The 20,812-nt window shown below is 47.1% G+C and overlaps 1 protein-coding gene across 2 annotated transcripts in view; it reads right to left on the minus strand.

The window, feature by feature from the left end:
• ATPCL (ATP-citrate synthase) overlaps positions 1-20,812 on the minus strand; it is a 95,415-nt gene that overhangs the window by 49,525 nt on the left and 25,078 nt on the right. For both annotated transcript variants that reach the window (XM_050187048.3, XM_055075915.2), the window contains exons 2-7: positions 11,963-12,123; positions 10,808-10,930; positions 9,040-9,102; positions 5,205-5,303; positions 3,377-3,468; positions 2,386-2,465 (exon numbers count right to left, since the gene is read on the minus strand). In XM_050187048.3, the coding sequence (XP_050043005.1) occupies positions 2,386-2,465; positions 3,377-3,468; positions 5,205-5,303; positions 9,040-9,102; positions 10,808-10,930; positions 11,963-12,115 (610 nt within the window). In that variant the 5' untranslated portion in view covers positions 12,116-12,123. The remainder of the gene's footprint in view (positions 1-2,385; positions 2,466-3,376; positions 3,469-5,204; positions 5,304-9,039; positions 9,103-10,807; positions 10,931-11,962; positions 12,124-20,812) is intronic.

Raw genomic sequence — 20,812 nt, forward strand, 5'->3', positions numbered from 1 at the left:
CTTTTCATAACCTCTTGTTCATAGAACACCATGTATTTAGAACATCAATATAATGAAACGCGTTTGTATGCGATTTCAATATAACAAAATTTCCCTGCCACCGCAAAGGAATGCAGAGACAATCGTTTGAAACTTCCGCAGACGCAGATGGTCAAATGATAGAATTACAAGCGGCTGCTTGCAAACGCACCTCTCAAATCACGCGGAGCATAACAAGGGTGACCGCCAAAGCGGAGCTGCATCATGTTCCGTATAAAGTCCAAGTGCGGTTAGATCCTAGCGCACCACACGCACGGTGTGCTTTAGGTGCGAGTGAAAGTGTGTGAAGATGAGACTGAAAGATGGTGGCTTCACGAGTGCCGCCTTCCCACGTGAGCAAAGAGAAAGAGGAGGGAATCAAGCGCATACGAAGGGGCGGAGTAGGGGGCAAGTTCGCATGTGTCTGAATTTCTGACGCGCGTCTCTGCTGTGGCTGCGCATAGCTGTAAGTGAGGCGAGCACATACGCAGCCGCGCACCCTGCTTTAGAGGTAATCTGCGACATGTGCAAAGAGTGGGTGTGGCGAGAAAGCGTGGGATCATGTAAGCTGTCTTCCTGCACGTTTCGTATTGGAGATTGCATAATCTCAAGTTTCAGTCACCCGCTGGAGTGAGACGCAGACAAAGCATTTGTTCCCCGCTGACTGCGCTTTTCACGATAGCGTCTACCCAATGTGGACAACGCTATCAGCCGTGGGGATGGAGTGCACACAAAATCGTGGCTGGCTTCACATAATTCGTTCCATCGATATGAAGGTATCACCGATGTGGCACGAAACTATCATTCGTCGCCAACTCTCAAGTTCATCAAAATGCATTGTTTTCTCGTACAAGCTTGCTTTTTTTGATTGCCCGATAATTCGGGAGATTCTGCAGGCCCTTGTAAGAAAAAATTCCATCAGCAACTGTACTTATTTGAATAAAAGGTTGAATTTCAATACAGATTTTTAAATTAAAGGTCGAATTTCAGACAAGATTTTACCGACTTCGTTATATCGAGGTACAACTGTACCTCCTTAATTCGGGAAATCGGATAATTCAGGCACGTCCTCTGGTACCAGCAGGCATATACATTATTCAATGTCCTCCAACTCTCAATAATTTGGACCTATTTCGCTGCACACCAGTTAATTCAGGCAACCCCGGAAGTGCAGCAACTGCAGAGCGCTGGAAATGTGCGGCTCAAGAAAGTAAAACCCAAACCAAGCGGCAGAGCCCGCATTGCCAGTGGAAACTGTACGGGAATGACAGGAATGAATAGTTTATGCCTATTTGCGCATTTATATGCTTTATTCTTACATTTATCGGCGTGCCAATGCTGAGTTGGCCACATGCCTTCGGAAATGCGTAGCTGCCATCTGTGATGACGTGAATAACGACCGCAGTTTCCTCTACAGCATTTGCAGCAAACAGCAGTTTCGTTGCGACTGCGTGTGCGTTGGCTGCATGCATTCAGAACTGCGTGGTTGCTATACATGATCCTGACGATAGTGACAGCAGTTTTGTCCACAGCAGTTGCGGCAAACAGTAGTTTCGTTTTTACTCGGTGCAATGCACGGGCAATGTCAAACACGGCAGAAGCTGCCGAGGGTGAGCAGTGATTGTACAGCAATCCCCATGCTAGCATCAAACTCCCCGGTTACATCACGACGCTGGGGTCGATCAGCTCACTGGCAAAAGTTCCAATTGGGATGTACACGCGATAGCGAAAAACAAGTCTTGGATGAAGACACGGTGGCTCATGTGCCGTGGCCATACTATGAAGGAAGTTGCGAGGTCTTCACTGCTGCAAGCACTAATCAGTCATGAGACGATGAAAATTGCAGCTTCTGCACTGCTTTTGCTCAATATAGATATGGCATTTGCGAATTAATTCAGTAAATAGAGGAGTGTTGATGCAACAAGGATTTTTTTAGTTCTCTTGCTACCATTGATAATTCAACATTCGCTTAATTCGGACATTTTTTTCGGTCCCGTGAAATCCAAATTAACGAGGTTTTATTGTACTTGAACGATCACTTTCAGGAATGGTACTACGTTTCCACAGTGCAGCACCTAGTACTAAGCTTACAAAGGCTCCTAGGTGAAATCACCAAGTCGGTGTTATTTTATCAAACGCAACAAGACTAGCAGAACATTCAAACTGATTCAAGTGTGAGTCAATATACGTGGAATTCTGATTTGAACCTTGACAATGTACTGCAATCTTTTTCTAGAAGCTGAACAACTCGGTCACTGTCTGGCCACTGTCGACATAAATGGCAACCCTGAAAGGGGCAGGCCCTTTGCAGTCCTTTTATGCCAGTCTACGCAGTGGCTTCACTTTGGTCAGGCAACACACACTCACCCAGGGGGTTGATCTCGAGGTAGGTGAAGTACAGGTCTACATAGACGTTGTACAACGAACAGATGAATGTGGCCACGAGGCTGCAAGAAAAGAAAGGGGTGTTGAGACTGCAGTCACAACAGATGAGCACGAGGACACTGACTGAAACACGAGATACAGTTCAGACTATCATTAATGTTAAGTGCTATAGTTCAGGATGAGATGCAACATTGTTCTTGACTCATTTACCCTCTCACAGAACTGAACGTATACGCGTAGCATATGTAATACAGTGAAACCTTGTTACTACGAATACCACATTAACAAACTTTTCACATTAATGAACTTTTCAGAAATCCCCTGCTGACTTCTTGTAGCTTCAATGTAAAAATATTTCAGCACTACAAACTTAAGTATACCAAACTTTTCAGAAGAACGATCGTTGTTTAGTTTCCGTGTCATGTTAACAATGCCTCAGTACTATAAACTAATATAATGAAAAAAAAATTCCTGCCCCTTGCGGATTTTTGCACAACTGATTTGCAGCATACTAAAGTTGGTCATAAGGTACATTTCATACTTCAATATTTCCTCCTAGAGTCCCTTGAACACTAATGCCACTTTGCTGTATATCATGCACTAACAAAGCAAATGTGTCTGCTACCTAGTTGGTTGAACATATTGAATTAGGGAAGGTAAGAAAGGCAGGGATGCAGAAGAGGTACAGAACAACAACACGTAGCACTGCGCGAGGTCGTCTTGTGCCTCTTCTGCGTCCTTGTCTTTCGTGCTGTTCCCCAGGTCACACGCACTAAGGCTGTTCACAGGACGCATTGGATAATTCAGCATTTCCTGCTTGTGTCCCCCCCTTAAGAACAGTGCGCCACCAGCTCTGCCCATTCGACCACTCCGCTCTCGGCGAATGTTTTTGCAACCCGACAAGCACGGCATTTCACTCGGCCGCCGATCCCCTTGATGCTGCCCCTCCATTCGGCAGAGGATTTGGGCTCACCTGCGCTTGTCCTGCGGCAGCTTGCCGAGCAGTGCCGTGGTCACCTCGTCGGCACTTGGCTTGTGGTCGATGGGGACCTCCAGTCGGAGGGCCTGCAATGCAATCGCGAGCACTGTGTGAAGTGCCGTGCACGGCAAAACAGCCGCTTACATTAATTTCTCTAGAGGAGTCGAACAAATGCAACATCACCGAAGTAAAATACAGATTACGTAACCATCGGCCCAACTTATGTTCACCAAAGCAAGAAGGCACATCGCAGCAATACCCATTCAACCCTGTCTTGTGCCAGTAGGCTCCATCGTATGCCTGCGAATTACTTAAACGAGTGTAGACACCAAATTTAGAGGTTAGCTTGACTACAGCATATGTTTTGCATGCTTACGAGGAACGCTCTCGTGAAGTACGACTGACAGCAGACGGCTAAAGAGTAAATTTCGACTTCAAGGTCTAGAAATTAAATGTGGCTTCCTTCTCCGGACTCGTCACGATAGCCACCATGAAAATGTTGAGAGCTAAATAGTGCTATGTTAAAGACAATGGTGGCAACACATCTTCAGAGCAGCTGCACATGTGTTTGTCAAAACGTAGCTGGAAGACAGCAGTATGTGTCTTCACCCTAGCTTCAGTGTCAACGCTGAACGCTGCTGAGCAGACGACGGACGAGACTGTAGTCTCGAATGCTTCGGTGGGTCACGTGAATGCTGTGACGTTGGGCACTCACAATTTACGTCACTCAAAGGTTATTCCACCCTTGCTGGTGGAAATTTTAAAATCTCGAATTGTGCCATGGAAATCATTTTGTATTGCCATCCTCAACTGGCTTTCTGTTTTGGCATCCATTCTGTTACCCCAGTAAACCACTAGCTGCCCGCTCGTCACGCCATGCAACCATGCGCACTGTATGCTCTGTGCTTGTAAGCTCAAAATGGCCAGACCTGGTGAGGGGTCCTTTAAAGGGGATTTTCTTCATCAGGGTTCAGCCTGCGAAAAAATGGCTGGCCTTGTATTTTGTAATGCTCCGTTTCATTCTGAATTCTTATCACATGTTAAACTGAGTGGCTAGTCCCAGCAATAACAGCAGCATCAGAGCTAATAAACGAAATATGAAAAGAATAAAAAACAGAGACGAATCATTCAAGAATACAGCCTCTGGTAGGAAAATTTAACTGCATTCTTCTTCCACCAGAACACTGCTAACAGAGATAGGACTCAAACCTGTGATATCCTGCTCAACAGCAGAAAAACATGGCTCAAACAGGAATCCTCCCCAATCACATTACAATGAACATTCTAGCAACAAAGGGAGCCCACATAGCATTAGTGCTAGTCACCTGCTTAGTTGGGAAACAAATTTGAGTTTGCACGGGGAGCCAGCACTGGCCAGGAAGGCACTCCGACAGTTTGAATGGGCAACAAATATGCAGCTACCACAATCCAGAGACTCCACAGAAATTGCCACGCATCTTCAATAATAAGAGACGCACACCTATATCAGCATTTTCTTTAGCCCAATGCGTCCAGATGAGCTCTGTCAATGGCCACGTGTGCATTACAAAAAGCGCGCGAGCTCCTACATTCTACTGCGCCGGTGCCTAGTCGGGCGAGGAGTTTGACGCACGTGCCTCAAGACGAGCGGTGCATATGTCAATGTGAAATTGCAACACGTGCCACAGAAAACTGTCTCCTTGGCACGCTAGGCTGTTTGCGTTCCAGCACTGCTGTTGGCATGCAAAGTATCAGCACTGGTTGCCCACAGCGAAGAAAGCCCCCAACTGTCACGCAGCTGGCCTGCGTCATTGGGAGGGCCTTTCGCAAGCACATTGCTCACCTTAGAGTCGACATCGCCAATGTCAACGCCTCCTTCGTGGTGGAACAGGATGGTGTCTCCGTTCCGGTGAGAATAGATGCACACGTATGCCTCTTCCTCCTGCAAGGCATCAAAAGTTTCATTCCAGCAGACACATGCTTTTCATTGGAGCATGCATGTCCTGAATGTGTTGCCGCCACTAATTGTCCGTGGTAAAGTAGTCGGCAAGGCAGACACGAGCATGAGGTCCACCACACAAAAAATCTGTGCCCTTCCACTCTGTGAAGGATTACCAGCGAAGTGTATGTGGGCCCCTTAATGGCTAACTGCACCTCCGCCGCAGGTTGGCCCGGCATTGCACTATTTTTGGGATCGGTCCGCGTATCATCATCATCATCAGCCTGGTTACGCCCACTGCAGGGCAAAGGCCTCTTCCTATACTTCTCCAACTACCCCGGTCATGTACTACTAGTGGCCATGTTGTCCCTGCAAACGTCTTAATGTCATCCGCCCACCTAATATTCTGCCGCCCCTTGCTACGCTTACCTTCCCTTGGAACCCAGTCCGTAACCCTTAATGACTATCGGTGATCTTCACTCCGCATTACATGTCCTGCCCATGCCCGTTTCTTTTTCCTGATTTCAACTAAGATGTCATTAACTCGCGTTTGTTCCCTCATCTAATCTGCTCTTTTCTTATCCCTTAACATTACACACATCATTCTTCTTTCCACAGCTCGTTCCGTCGTCCTCAATTTAAGTAGAACTATTTCTTAAGCCACCAGGTTTCTGCTTCGTACGTGAGTACTGGTAAGACACAGCTGTTATACACTTTTCTCTTGAGGGATAATGGCAACCTGCTGTTCATGATCTGAGAATGCCTGCCATACGTACCCAAGCCCATTCTTATTCTTCTGATTATTTCAGTCTCATGATCTGGATCCACGGTCACTACCTGCCCTAAGTAGAAGTATTCCCTTACCACTTCCAGTTCCTCGCTACCTATCGTAAACTGATCTCTTCAGAGACTGTTAAACATTGCTTTAGTTTTCTTGCATTGCAATTGGTCCTTTGAGTTACTAAGCAAGGCAATATCATCAGCGAATCGTAAGTTACTAAGCTATTCTCCATTAACTCTTATCCCCAATTCTTCCCAATCCAGGTCTCTGAATACTTCCTGTAAACACACTGTGAATAGCATCGGAGAGATCGTATCTCTCTGCCTGACGCATTTCTTTATTGGGATTTTGTTGCTTTTTTTATGGAGGGCTACGGTGGCTGTGGAGCCGCTATAGATATCTTTCAGTATTTTCACATATAGCTCGTCTACACCCTGATTCCGTAACACCTCCGTGACTGCTGAGGTTTTGACTGAATCAAACGCTTTCTCGTAATCAATGAAACCTACATATAAGGGTCGGTTATATTCCGCACATTTCTCTATCACTTGATTGATAGTGTGAATATGTGTGTGTAGCGGATAACCAAAGCCTCCACGACAGTGTCATGGTTTGTACAAATCATTTAGAGTTGCTGTACTGATAACTATCATTTCTTATTTTATTTTTTTGTGTTTGTACATTGATGCACTGTAATTAATTTTGTCCAAGTTTTGTTTTTCCATTGTATTTACATTTACGCACTGTTCACCTCACTGATGTAACCTTTACCCTATGTAATAACCTCCCTAGAGGGCCTTTAGGGTTATAGTGAAATAAATAAATAAATAAATAAATAAATAAACAAATAAACATGATCTATTGTTGAGGAGCCTTTACAAAATCCTGCCTGGTCCTTTGGTTGACAGAAGTCTAAGGCATTCCCGATTGTATTTGCGGTTACCTTAGTAAATACTTTGTAGGCAACAGACAGTAAGCTGATCGGTCTATAGTTTTTTAAGTCTTTTGCGTCCCCTTTCTTATGGATTAGGATTATGTTAGCGTTCTTCCAAGATTCCGGCACGCTCGAGGTCATGAGGCATTGCGTATAGGGGTGGCCAGTTTTTCTAGAACAATCTGTCGTCCACCATCATTCAACAAATCTGCTGTTACCTGATCGTCCCCAGCTGCCTTTCCCCTTTGCACAGCTCCCAAGGCTCCCAAAGGGAGTGCTTAACGCCTGCTCAACTTCCGCGCAGGTCGACCCGGCATCGCACTACATTTGGGATCGGCCCACGTATGGGGACTGCTTAACACCTCCTTCACCTCCGCCACGGATCGGCCCGGCATTGCACTATCTCTGAAATCTGCCCACGTATGGGTAGTTTTTTTTATTACAACGACACGAAAATTTCCTTGGACAGTAGAGGTACACAGCTTCGCAGGAAAACCTTTCACCCGGTCAGCCATGCGCTTTAGCAATGTTTGTCACACTGCAATCTTGGCAGTGAATGGATATCCCCGTCACAACCACACATTACAAACCCAGACAATGCATTATACGTGTATATGGTCAGAGACACAAGCAAGAATGGTTCCTGTCATTTTACTCCCAGTAATGAGAGTAGAAATGCGTTCGGTGCATTATTTCAGTCGGATGCTACACAACATTTGTATCACAAATTTTCGGCATTGTGACGTCGTCCAAATTATGAGTTTTTGGCCCAATGTTAATCAATTAAACGTTAATTGGTATGGAAAAAGTCATCTTACTTATTGGCATAAGGTAAAAGTAGCGTCTGGTTTGCCAGGACCTGATGGTGGTTATGGATCATCCGATTTTCTGAAGTAAACAATTATATTGCAGTTTTACTTCTATCAAGAAAAGTACATCACGAAAATCCTTCACTTGTGTTTACTTCACATTAATTACCATGAATTATGTTAGAAGTCATACTGAACCCTTATACAGGTCATATTATAGCAGTGGCATTTGAGTACGTTCTTCCGCTTGTCGTGCAAGCAATACAAACACCTGTGCGAAATACGAGAAGGAACAATGAGAATTTGTTCAAGCAATAATTACTGTATGTGTAGATTAGAACCTGGCAAGTGAATATCTACCAGGTAACCTCACTAAAAGTTCCATTTCAAGGAACACTTCAAGTTTGGCATCTATGTTCAGTGCTGTGGCCTCCTGGAAAAAAAATAAAAAGGATGTTTAGGTGTTGCCTACTATACCTCAACCCCCAAAAAATGCAGAGTTTCCAAATTCACCTGCATTTGTAACCATAGCTTAAGTTAGGCTACAAACCTTACACGGGCACTAGAGCTTGCTTTGAAACTAAACTATCTACAGGATGACAGCCTACATCACACTAATTATGCACAAGAGGCGTGATGGTTTTCCTGTCTATATAAGTTTACGCTGATTGTTCATGCAATAATGATGTCAAGTTCTGATTTCTGCATGAAACCCAGTTATACCTTACTTTTGAAAAATTTTACACAACCAGAGAATTATCTAGTTAAATTGAAAACCCTTAAAATGCTCGTGAGAAAAACAATCATGGGACAATGTGAAGCATTATGGGAGATTTGAACCTTCTTCGCAGGTCTAACCCGCAATGCAACATGGCACAGGGCCATAAACGCTGAGTGACCACCTGATCACCTACTTGAATATGTACAACAGGGCAGCGATGGTGTCAGCTATTGGAATTGAGACCTGGCATACCCTCCATATTTTGTCCATACTTTCCACTAAACATATGTTAAGTCCCTTTTGTTGCCTAGGGGGTATTCAACATATTTGGCTCTATAAATGTGTGTCGGGGAGTTGAAAGAACTTTGTTAAACACAAACCATTGTATGATCCAAGTTTCATTGCATTGGCATTTCACTATGTTTATAACTAGTCTATCAGAAGGTTACATTGCTATGGCTAAGAGGCTTCGCGCAGCAGACAGGCATACAAACCTGGGTGTGCTTGCAAAAGGGCTCAATGATGAAATGTCGTAGGCATCCCTTGGCTCGTCCAACCTGCAATGCAAGGTGGCACATGGCCATCAACGCACAGTGACAACATGATTACCTACATGAAACTGTACAACAGGGACTCTTGGATCATAAAGCCATTCAATGTGAATATTTATCGAGCCTGGCTGAAGCAAAAATATGCCTATCGAGCCTGTGGTGATGCCAGAGTGAACCCTTAAGGTTCAGTACAGCCAGGTGTCGGCTTACAAGTTTGAACCTACATCTAACATGTGTCAAGAGGCTATATTATATACTGAAAATAACAAGTGACCCTTGGGATAGAAGCAGACATGCATAATTGGCTCTTTGCAGACAACTCCACTCGTATGACAAGCACTGGCGACGCATTTATTTCATCAAAAGTTATCTCAAACAGCAGTGCAGAGAAATGTGCAGTTCGGTCCACTGCTAGAGGGAACACGCAAAAGCTTGGCTCGTGCTCTGCGCAGTGCCATGTACGGGAAGCGGTGAAAACCAAGCACACACGTGAAACGGCGTTGGGGCAATGCACGCCTTGCGTCGTCTGCTGCCCCCCATCGCTTTGCCTGCGCGAGGCGCGGCATGTGACTAGGTGGCCACACGTCTTGACCACAGTCTGTTTTCGGCACTGTTGTGTGCGGCATGTTCCAGTGATGTCTGGCTATGACACGCTCAGTCTGTTGAGTTGCTGGAAGATACGAAATGCCGTGTAATGCGCTACTGTTGGTGAATCGGGAAACGTCAACATCTATATAATCATTCGAAAGTATCGTTCTTCCAAAACGATTGTGAGGGAGTGACAGTAACATATGTAAGCAAAAACATACAGAAGAATTTACAGTTACCGACGGTGTTGTCAATGCGCTTCCATCCGCAGAATGCTCGAGCGAGATGCAGCACAGCGATGTTATTTGGCGTGTTCAAAAATAATGTTGGACAAAACGTAGCTCTGCCCTTGATTATTCGCATTCTACGACATTTCAGTAGAAGTGAGTGTACTTATGTGCTTTCTACGTCTCATGGGTGGCAGTGCATGAATTAAAATTTTTGTCTTTGAAGCGGATCCTCTGGATGTACGATTGCACGGCAGAGTGGCCATGCACAACAAAAAGAGATGGGGCAGTTTGATATCAGACGATGAGCGGCGTGCACTGCTCCTGCGCCATTTCGTGCACGCGCTTGGTTTTCATCGCTTCCCATACATGGCGCTGCGCGGAGCATGAGCCATGCACTTGCGTGTTCCCTCTAACAGTGGACCGACCTGTACAGTTCCACCAGTACACGAGTACAAATAGCTTACGAACTTTACATTCAGCGTCTCATGGTGCATTCTCATCTTCCGGTGTGTTGAATTATTCTGTTCAAGATCAATAAGCATCGGGACATACAGCTTCCGATATACATCTGGTTACAAAATGTATCCGGCCATGTTCAGTGGAATCAATGAAATACTAGGCCATCTCGTCAACAATCCTTTTGTTGTTGTACAACCAAACACAGGGAGGGTTCTTCAGTATAAACTGTCAGACCCTATAAACCTCGGAATCGTTCTCTCAGTTATATTTCAGGTCTTTTTACCTTGATGCCAAAAGTGGCAACAAACCTAAAAAATGGACTTTCAACTGTGCTCTGCAATGAGGCAGTTCCAGCATTTTAAAACAAAGAAAGACATATCAACGACAAGCGCCAGAGTGAAAAAGAAAAAAGGAAAACAAGAGCTGGGACCCACCTCGACCTCTTTGTCCATGCGCTGCTTGACCCAGTCCTGCACACTGTTCAGGTCACCATTGACGTGTATCAGGCCCAGCTTGCCTCGACGCTTGATCAGCTGGTCAGGCTTCACCACAAGCTTCTGCAACACAGGACAGTGACAATGATGATTTTAGTTCCATTATTTCTTTTTTTTCTAGCTGTCTCCAACAACTATCGGATGGAACATCATTACATGACCCCATGACGAGACAGCAGCACATGAACAACCAAGTCAGATTAAACCTTCTGCAGTCTTTTATGCAATTTCCACCACAAGAAACGAGAAGAAAGGGGGATTAAGATTTTTATTAGTCATATCATAAGAAGCCAACAAACACTGAAACCAAGGACAACATAGAGGAAATTACTTGTGCTTAATAAATGAAACAAAGAAGTGAAATATTAAAGGAAATTAAAGTGGATGAAGAAACAACTTGCCGCAAGTGAGGAGCAGCAGTTTGAACTAGTGTAATTAGTCATATGTACCTTTGACCACAGCTAACGATCAGCATATAGTGCTTTCATACCAGTATTCACAAACCGACAAACAAACAAATTTTTATTTTTTTTGCTCTGAAAGTGCAGAATCAAGGGGTGAGAAACAAAAGTTACTCATTAGGCAGCTTGACAAAGCTCTCTCACTGATAGTGTGTCCATTCCTTCTTTCACTTGTGCCCATGACCTTGCAGTGATCTTGGCAAGTATAACGTGAAGCACGGTACTTTTCTCCAGAGTCATGCTGCATTCTATAATAATGCTAATTCACATCTGCAAATAGTACTGATTGGGAACATGATAAAGATGCTAACTTTGACTGATTTGTTGTCAAATCAATTTAGTGCGTGAACTGGTTGAGCGAAAGTGAACTGAGTAAGTGAATTCGATCTCCCGGTGCTACTCTAGAGCTATGAAGGATGGCACAAAGACCCGTGTTGGATTAAATTCGACAAACTGGTGTTGTTCTACACGACTCCAGACCTCTGCAAATACAGATTGTCCCTCAGTCAACCCCATCAGAATGCAGCAACTGTAGACAGACAGGAATTGAACCCAGAACCCGCACGTCCGACCACAGAACACTGTTCCCGTCAACAAGGGGTGCAACAGTTTCCTGCAGCCATGCAGTACTTGCCTGTGTGGCCAGCCAGGGGTGGCTGTTGCGCAGGGTGTCCCAGCGGGTGTCAGGATTGACGACCGCAAACTCGCAAGGGGCAGCTGCACCCGGTGCCAGGTGCTCATTGAGCAGCCGCTTTCCCGTAGCCTCGTTGATCGCCTTGGCCGACATCCTTTACACTGCACCGGGGAAAAGAAACAAGCCATTCGTTGCCTGAACAAACTAAAATGCAAGGCGTAAGCCACTAATGCTACATTAAAGGAGTACTTAATTCAATCAAAGGTTCAAATCCTTCAAGCTAGAAAGGATACTCACAGATGTCAAAGTGCCCTAACGAATCTGCTGTGACACTTGTTTCTACAAACCAGTTTTGGTACTCGGGAGGTCCCTGCATCATGACGTGATACAATGGCCTGCTCCTTTACCGTGATCACTAGAGCTGCCCCACATAAGCACAGCAAGAACAAATGTATGTTTATATTCACAGCAAGGATATTAAGGGGCATTTTGCAACATTTTTGATGTGGCAATGAAAGTAGACAAGGAGTGGCGTGGCCACCATCCAATGTCAATCAAAATGCAGCCAGCAACACAGCCTGCACGGGAGCCCTGAAGTGGCTGTATGACCAGGGTGTGGGCGACAATGCGCAGTCACCGTTGGTGACTGCAGTGGTGCTTTTTCTTCAATTGGATACCGACCAAACCTTTCGAGCATGAGACAAAATTTCAGCACGGAGGCAAATATATATCCCATTACTGGATTGTAGCTGCTACAACTGACCTCGGAAGTACCACATCTATGATTGGAAGAGGGGAAGGTCAACACATAGGTGGCAAAAAAAAAAAAAAAAGACACCCATGGCCATGTTAAGTTTACAGTGAATTCTTCATTCCTACATTACCATCACAAAAAACCTCAACTTGGGCAGAATGATTGGACGCATCAAAATGATTAAAAGGTACGCATCCAAAATCTAATTTCCTGAATATTATTCCCCAGGAGACTATGCAATGGTGTTGCTTGCTGTTCAGGTATTGAATACACCAGTGCTGAAGACCTTGCGTAGTAAAAAAAACACCTCCTTATATTGCACTTGCCTTTAAAATCAGTATTCCCTGCTGCATAATAATGTTGATATTCTTACTCTCAAAGCAAGTTATAACTTAACCCACAAAACCGAATGTATAAATTTGATATGGGGAGTTTTATGCATCGAAATGCTAACTGAAGTACGGAGAATTTAACACAAAGCCAACAGTAATGTTTTTCGCACACTGCAGCAAATTTTCATCTGCAAATGGCTCAGCAAGCCAATTATAAATCCATTACTAGACTAATTCACTTCCAACCCAAACAAGCTTTGATGGGGTGAAATACACATATCTATACTTTGCCTGCATATATACAGGTAGTGCACATGCAGCATTGGTGCAGTAGTTTCCCACGCGCAACTTTGATGACCGGTTTTGTAGAGAACTCAGTGGCAATTAGCTATTTTTAAGATTTTATTTTCACAACTGCAATTTCAGCTGCCATCTGCATTGGTGTGCATTTTTTTTTCCCTTCACATATATTTGTTTGCACAGAGAGGCCTTCAGAATTTTGTGATCACTGAGCATGAGGAAGAATTTTCATGAAAATTTGCTCTGTGTCTTCCCGTTGGCCCTCTTTACAGGTGCAAGTTCTTTACCACCATTTTTTTGAACAGCTGCATTCATCAAACTTTACTGGATGAGTAAGTATGCACCTTTCTTTCATTTCCATGTTAAAGGCCCTATGGCATTACAACGCAAGGGGGAAGGGGGTCCAAAGGTTACCATCAATTGTTTCAATAAACTACACACACAAAAAGCAACAAACAGAAAAGATTAGGAAAACATGAGGACCTGTTTGGAAATTTTAAACTTGTTGTGGCATGTCAGAACATGTCCAGTGCGTCCCAAGAGGATTTTCAAATAAATTAAATGGAGATGACGGCGCCAAGAGGTATAAATAAATCACTCCAACGCAGCACTGCTCAGTCGCCACAGGTGACACGCAGCAACGCAATGACAATGAAACACCAGGTCACTGCACGCCAGAACAACAACGGTATCGCGACGGGGCGCCGCACTTATTGAATGCCAAGGTTGGCCATTCTGGCAAACCCGATGTTTTCCAACAAGCGAGATCGCATCGTATTATCAGTTCCACCCGCGATCCTGGCTTCTCGGGATTCCGTCATCGAAATTCTATCTCCGCAACACGCGAAGGCAGCAGCGACTCCTGGAGACAAAATGCTTACGTGTGTGGAATTTACACGGCAATAACGAAAAGTAAAAAAATCGAAAAAAAAAAAAAATACAGCGGACGAGAATGCGTGGCGTCAGCGCCGCAAGGCAGGCCACGTCGCTATCAACGGGGGCCCCTGCGCGAGAAAAACAAACGCTCCCCTTCGATGTTTCTAACAAAGTGAGGCCGTGCAAAGCCGGAGCGGGCGCGGGGCAAAACCGCTACCCGGGGGGGGGGGGGGGGGGGGGGGGCGACGCCCGTACGAGGAAGGGCAAGGTCACCGGGCTACGAGGAAAGTCGGCCGGGGCCGACGTCAGTAGCCGTGGCGCGACCGGAAAGTCCGCCCGGCGAACGGCGGCCCATTCGAAACGGGCGCACCGCCATGACACCGCTGCGTCGCGCTGCGGACGCCGCACGCTGCGGTGACGTCTGGTAGCCGTCTGCCGCGCTCCTCGCAAAATATGTGAAGCGCGCAGCCGTAGGTGCACCCTCGAGCATGCGATGGCAACGAGAGACGACAGACGCGCGATATGACAGCGACTTGCGTGTACCGTTACATCGAGGCGGCCGGCACATGTCACGACTGCGTGGCTGCGATAACTGCGCGCCACGGACAACCGCCGTCGCTTAAATGCGTACACACAGTTCGGATCGACTGCGTGCGAGGCCATTTCCGCAAGTTCGCGCGATATGCTCGAACGCGTAAAACCGCAGCAATTCAGTTAACAGAAATGTATCACTGTCAATGGCGTAGCTAGGTCGTCTAACACCCGGGGCCCGTAGGTCTTCTGTCACCCCCACCCCCGGGTGTAGTCAGGAAGGCGAGGATATCGAAAATTTTCGGGGAGTGGGGGGAGGGGTGATGTTTCAGCACCAGCACAACCGCCTTGAACTCTTCCCCCCTCCACCCTTCGCTTTAGTTCCCAGAGATCGCTAATGTAGCAGTTATAAAAGCTGTTTTATTTTCCGCACCAAATAGCACAGCGTGCTGCGCTGATAACGTGTGATAGGCGCATTTGCGCATCTGCTGTCAGACTGTAAGGCTCGGCAGCCAAAATATACAGATAAAGTTTTCATTAGCGATTTTGGAGGTGGTATTGCATTTGCAAAATTGAAGCCCGACAGTCAATTCACATAAATCGTCGTAAGTACTACGGCGTGCAGTATTTTGGCTGTCGCCAGCTCTGAGCCCAAACTAAAATTAAGTAGGGTGCGGAGATCAGCGTCACTGACAAGCTATCAGAAAACGCCATCTGCTTCCTTGCTGCGCGGGCGCCAATGCTATGACGATCAGGAGTTCTCTCCATTCTGATCCATAAAGCCTTTCTTTTTTGCGGCTATTGGCAAACGTGATCATCCGAGCTGCGGTAGTGCCACGAGATTGGAAACGGAATAGGGCACGCTCCGCGTCGATTCGTGGCGACACCATGCAAAAAACGAGAAGGCCACCATGAAGCCCGTGCCAGCGAAAGCTTGTGCTACTGTTAGTCAGCATTCGCAATGGAGAGGATAGAGAGAACGACGTCACTGATGCAGTATTTGATATTTCTTTCGGTACTGCTATGCTGAGCAGCCCGCAGTGCTGAAGTACTGCATGCTCTACACCCAAGGCGACTTTGTTTAGAGAAGCTTTTGTTGAGTTCATGATATGAATTTGGATCCTCGATTCCCGATTGCAATGTTTCCACTATAATTGCTAATTAAGGAGTTATTTAAATATCCTTATTATCTGCCATACTTTGCACGATACCGAGTTCCTAGTAATCATAAAGACACGTAACCTGACAGAATACCGGGAGATATCTTCACAAAATTCACCTTTTTGTAAAATTTCGTGTAGCTGAAACAAGACACTGTATTTGTGACACGAAGTCACAACAACAGCAGGAGGGAGTGGAAGAGGAAAAAAGAAGGAAGGAAAAGTAGAAAGGCCAACCAGACGCACGTCCAGTTTGCTACCTTAAACTGGGGAAGGTGTTTAAAGGGCATCTCACCAGGCCCCATAGCAAATTTTGGTTATACGCTCGAAGTTGTCTTCTGGGGGCGTTCTGCCGCAAAAAAAAAAAAAAGAAAAATTCAAATCGGCTCATTAGTAGCCGAGATAGAAATATTTCAGTGCCGCGAACCTATGATTTGAGGAGGCGGCCTCCACTGCATAGTGAGACTCCACTCGACCCGTCTAGCCTCCGCATGCGAAATTCCTTCCCTGCGTTCTCCCATACCAGACCTCGAGGATCACGTGACGCATTGTCCCAGCCCCCCCACTCCTCATTCATTTTTTTCTTCTCTTTTTTTTTTCGGTGCTACGCACTTCCGATGACGGCGTCGCGCGCGAGCTGTCTCGTTCGCGCACGATTTTGCGCTGTTAGGAATCGCCTGCCGAAGTGGCAACATGCAAGTTTTCTCAGCCAGCTGCAGCTGCGAGCGTTGCAAGCTTCGCCGAAGAAAACCATGGAAGCCCATCACAATTGCCGCGGTGACTCATTTCGTAGGGACCTCGAGGTGCCGCTTCAACACCTCCTCGGCCCCGTTGTGACTAAACGCAATCGGCGGACCAACTACTGATACTGAACCCGCCACCGCCGATATGGTCTCTGCAGCGCGAGAAGAGCTTCCCTAACAAAAGGGTGCTTTGCGGTACGTGGGCCCCAGGATTCGTCACAGTCTGCTGACACTCGTGGCGACTACAGGACGGAAGACAATAGACAACCGGCGGCCACGCTGCGGGGGTCAGCTCGGGGAACCAACGCGCCTTTCAAGACGTAAGCCCCGATTTCTGCGAAGCCCACTCACCTCGGAGGGGGCAGTGAAACCTGTGCGGAATGTGTGTAAACCCCCTACCTCTTCCCTCATAGGCGGGCCGGCCACGAGGCCTTTCTACGCTGACTGGTCGAACGTTTCCCTCACCTAGGGATCTAGGGAACACGGAGTGTTTGTAAGCAGCTGTTTGTCGCTGCTGGAGTGTGCTCCGTGATCGTACTCGTGAGCTGTGTGGTCGTGCTCGAGAAGCAATGTGTTTGGAGCCTCGTGCTCGCATGTTGTATCCTTCGTCTTGCGGGCTCCATTTGGGAGTCACGCTAGACTGTCCAATGTATCTTGTTCTACTGTAAATATCTGTAAATAAACCCTGTACGCCTAGTTCCTCCTAAGTTCCTCCCTACGACCTCCAACCCTTACAAATGGTGTCAGCGGCGAGATCGTCCGTGAACTCTGACAGCGCGCTGTACACAAAGAAACATGACTAGCGGTATAATTCAGTGCTACACGAATACTGAGGCAGAACAAGCGGATCTCAGAGCATGATCACGCGCTGGAACATGGTACAAAATGGCATAGTTTCGGTACCTGCGCACGTGATCGCACGACCGTGGGAACAAACGAACGAAGCGAAAGGACACCTCTCTTGCTTCGGTGCGAAGTAAAACAAAAAACACGCAGACATTACGTTTGTGTATTTTATTATTTCTCTAAACTTCAATTCGCCAATTCAAGCAACAGATCGCTAAAACAAGATGTAGCTCAGATCGCACGGATAAGCAACAAGCAACAGATCGCACAGATAACAGATGTCATTCTCGAAGTCACGTGTCACCACGATCGACGTCACACTGCGGACACGACTACGTGGTCGCAGACACGAGGACGCGATCCTCCGGCTCGGAGCGCGGCGGCCGCGAGTGAAGAGAGAAACGGCGTTCGGACTAAAATTTCAGATCTTTCCGCGGCGCGTAGCGATGTAATTCTTTGCAGACACGATTGCTATCGCGCAATGTATGCTCTGCGCTTGTCAGCTCAGAGTGGCCAGACCTGGTGAGGGGCCCTTTACGGAAGAAAGGAGGAGGAGGGAAGAAGGCACTATCAGCATGAATACTTGCGGATGTCCATAACCTCAAGCCTATTATCGGACAGTGAGACCAGTCGATTTCACGAAACGTAGCAGTGCTCGCGTCGTTTTGTGAGCCTGCGACGCGTGGTGCCATAGTACAAGAATCTTAGTCTCTGAAAATGCTCTGCTATATCTAACCGGTTCAACACCGTCCGAAGAATGTCGCGTTCGATCTCAGATTACAAAACCGCAACACGTGCTCGATCGTCTCTTCACATTTGCACGAGTAACAAATCGGTGTGTTGGTCATTCCAATAAGGAATGACCAACACACCGTCTACAACTGATTTAGCATGCCTTTACCACTGGACGTTCCTCCTGAGTCCACGTGCACGATATATTGCGCCTTACCTTGAATAGTTTTGACCGTTAACTCGAAAGCGATTGCGTAAGATATTTATCGCGATTAGCAAGGCAGATCGAAGCATGCGGAACTGTATGCAAGTGGTTTAATCACGTTTAGTACCACCAGCTCCAGAGAAATTCGACACTAACTTCATCTACAGATATTTTCGTCGCCGCAGACGACGAAATGAAGGCGTGAAGCGAGTTTGTAATACCGCAGGATGTCACGAAAATCTACAATGCTGCATCAACGTGGCGAATCATCACCGCGCTGTGTTACAGCTTCACGTATATGTTACGGGGGAAGAAGGAAAGAAAAGGGGGTTTTATTATAGCGAATATGGGGAGACCGCTACTTCTGCCTACTTGAAGATGCCGCTTTCAGAATGTAACTGGCCCATTTGAAGAAAGTAAATGCGTTTTTCACATTCGTAACATGCCAGCCGGTAATACGAACCAGACGATGTTCGTATATTTTCCTACGATAACGATTTACAAGCTTTATTTAGTTGAACACGGCATCGGAGCTTACCGAAAAGTAAAACGAAAAAAAAAAAGAACGAAGTCACGCGGCCCTGCCGGTGATCGAACCCGTGGCGCGCGTATTCGCATTCATAGCACACGAGACACCCGCGCGTTTTTTTTTTTTTTTTTTTCGCGTATACGGCCACACACGATCGAGACACCGCGTCTATAGTCACACAGAAGGCGAGCGTAAAAATGTCCGCCGGTGATATTTCGATAGCTGACAGCTGTCAGAGTACGTTCGTAATGCGGCGACGAGGCACGTACTTGACCTAACGAGGCAGCCCCGCAGACCAAGGAACGGTTCACGTACTGCGTGTAAAGCCGCTGACGAACAACGACACGCCGGGTCGCCCGCAGAGGGCGAGAAGCGCGGCCAAAACCATCGAGCAGACGACGCCCGATTACGCTTTCGATTAAGCGACGCAAGGACGCGCGCGCGGCCTTGTGTGGCGACGCGAACGGCTCGACACCACCGCCAGGGTTAGCGAGCGACACGGCTAGCGGACGTCCTGTCTAGCGCGTTATCGATCGCGGAAACTGCGAGACGCTGCAGGCAGATAGAAATCGGACGCCGCAACTCGGGTGCAGATTGCCCCGTCCGGATTCGGCACACGGCAGGTTCCTGGCTCCAATCACGGCGGACTTTCCGATCACCTCGGAGATGGCAACGCGGTTCGCTGGGATCGCGGCACGATCGCGCGGCGCATCGACGGAAATATGGCGTCCAAAACGACAGATCGCAGTCGATCCGGGTATTAAAACCAGCCGTAAGAGCAACGTCAACAACGAATGACGTGCCCGCGGGACGGCTCGAGGCTAAAAGAAAAAGGTTAGACGTGCGAAACCGTACCTGGCAATGATAACAGGAAGACACCAGTAGCGCGCCGAGTGGTCACAAAAAGCGGTTGAGTGGTTAACGGCAGGAAACCCGGACGGTCGCAGGTACCGATCGGGAAACGTGCTACAGGGGCGCGCGCAGAGTCGGGAAATTACGCAGGCTGCGTACGCAGCTACGATCCTCGCCAGTGACCTGGTGGCCCAGTGCGCAACGGGGCCTCCGCTTAGCGCCGCGAAGAGTGAGAGGAATGCACTGCGGGGCAACGACCTTGGAACGAGGCTGGAAACGTTGCGCGTATAGGCGTCACGTCCGAAAGGAACGAGAAAGAAAACGGCTCGGCTACGCGGACGTCGTACGGCGAAATACAGAATCGACATCAACGCATACGGCTCTTGACGCGCACTTCACAAAATCTGGACAAACTGGCGCATGTTTTTATTTTTATTTATTTGTGTGTGTGTGAACATGTGTGTTTTCACCAAAAACCGTCGGGATGCTACACAGAAGCGGAGCGAGCAACCTCACGCTTGGCAGCGAGCGCGGCGAGTACACGGGCGTCTGAAAATGCAATGCATCCAGGAACGAGCAGAGATGTGCCGCCCGACGTCGTCTGCTGTGCGAGATGTCGGGATTCGTTGCCCGAGGAAGGCGCATCGCCATAGAGAAAGTGCAGGAGACTAAAGACAGAACAGGCGCTTACCGAGTAGCGAGGTGCAATCGAAAAAAATAATAAACGACAGACTCGAGCGATTCCTTCAGCTCTGAAGTGCTTTACTGCGACAGCAGCAGGCTCTCACAACGGTCATCGTTAGCTTCTCAAGAGTGACTCCTTAATGCCGACGTCTTCGTCTGGGGGCGGCTTGCTCGAACATTTAATCACGAAAGTAATACGAATTTAGGAACGCGTTCTTGTGCGGACTAGGAGTTGTCTATAGGGATCATTTAAGAACGCGCCCTTAAATTCGTCATTATTTTAGTTATTAAATGCTCCTGCAAGCC

Source organism: Dermacentor andersoni, chromosome 2, assembly GCF_023375885.2.
Source record: "Dermacentor andersoni chromosome 2, qqDerAnde1_hic_scaffold, whole genome shotgun sequence".
NCBI lineage: Eukaryota > Metazoa > Arthropoda > Arachnida > Ixodida > Ixodidae > Dermacentor > Dermacentor andersoni.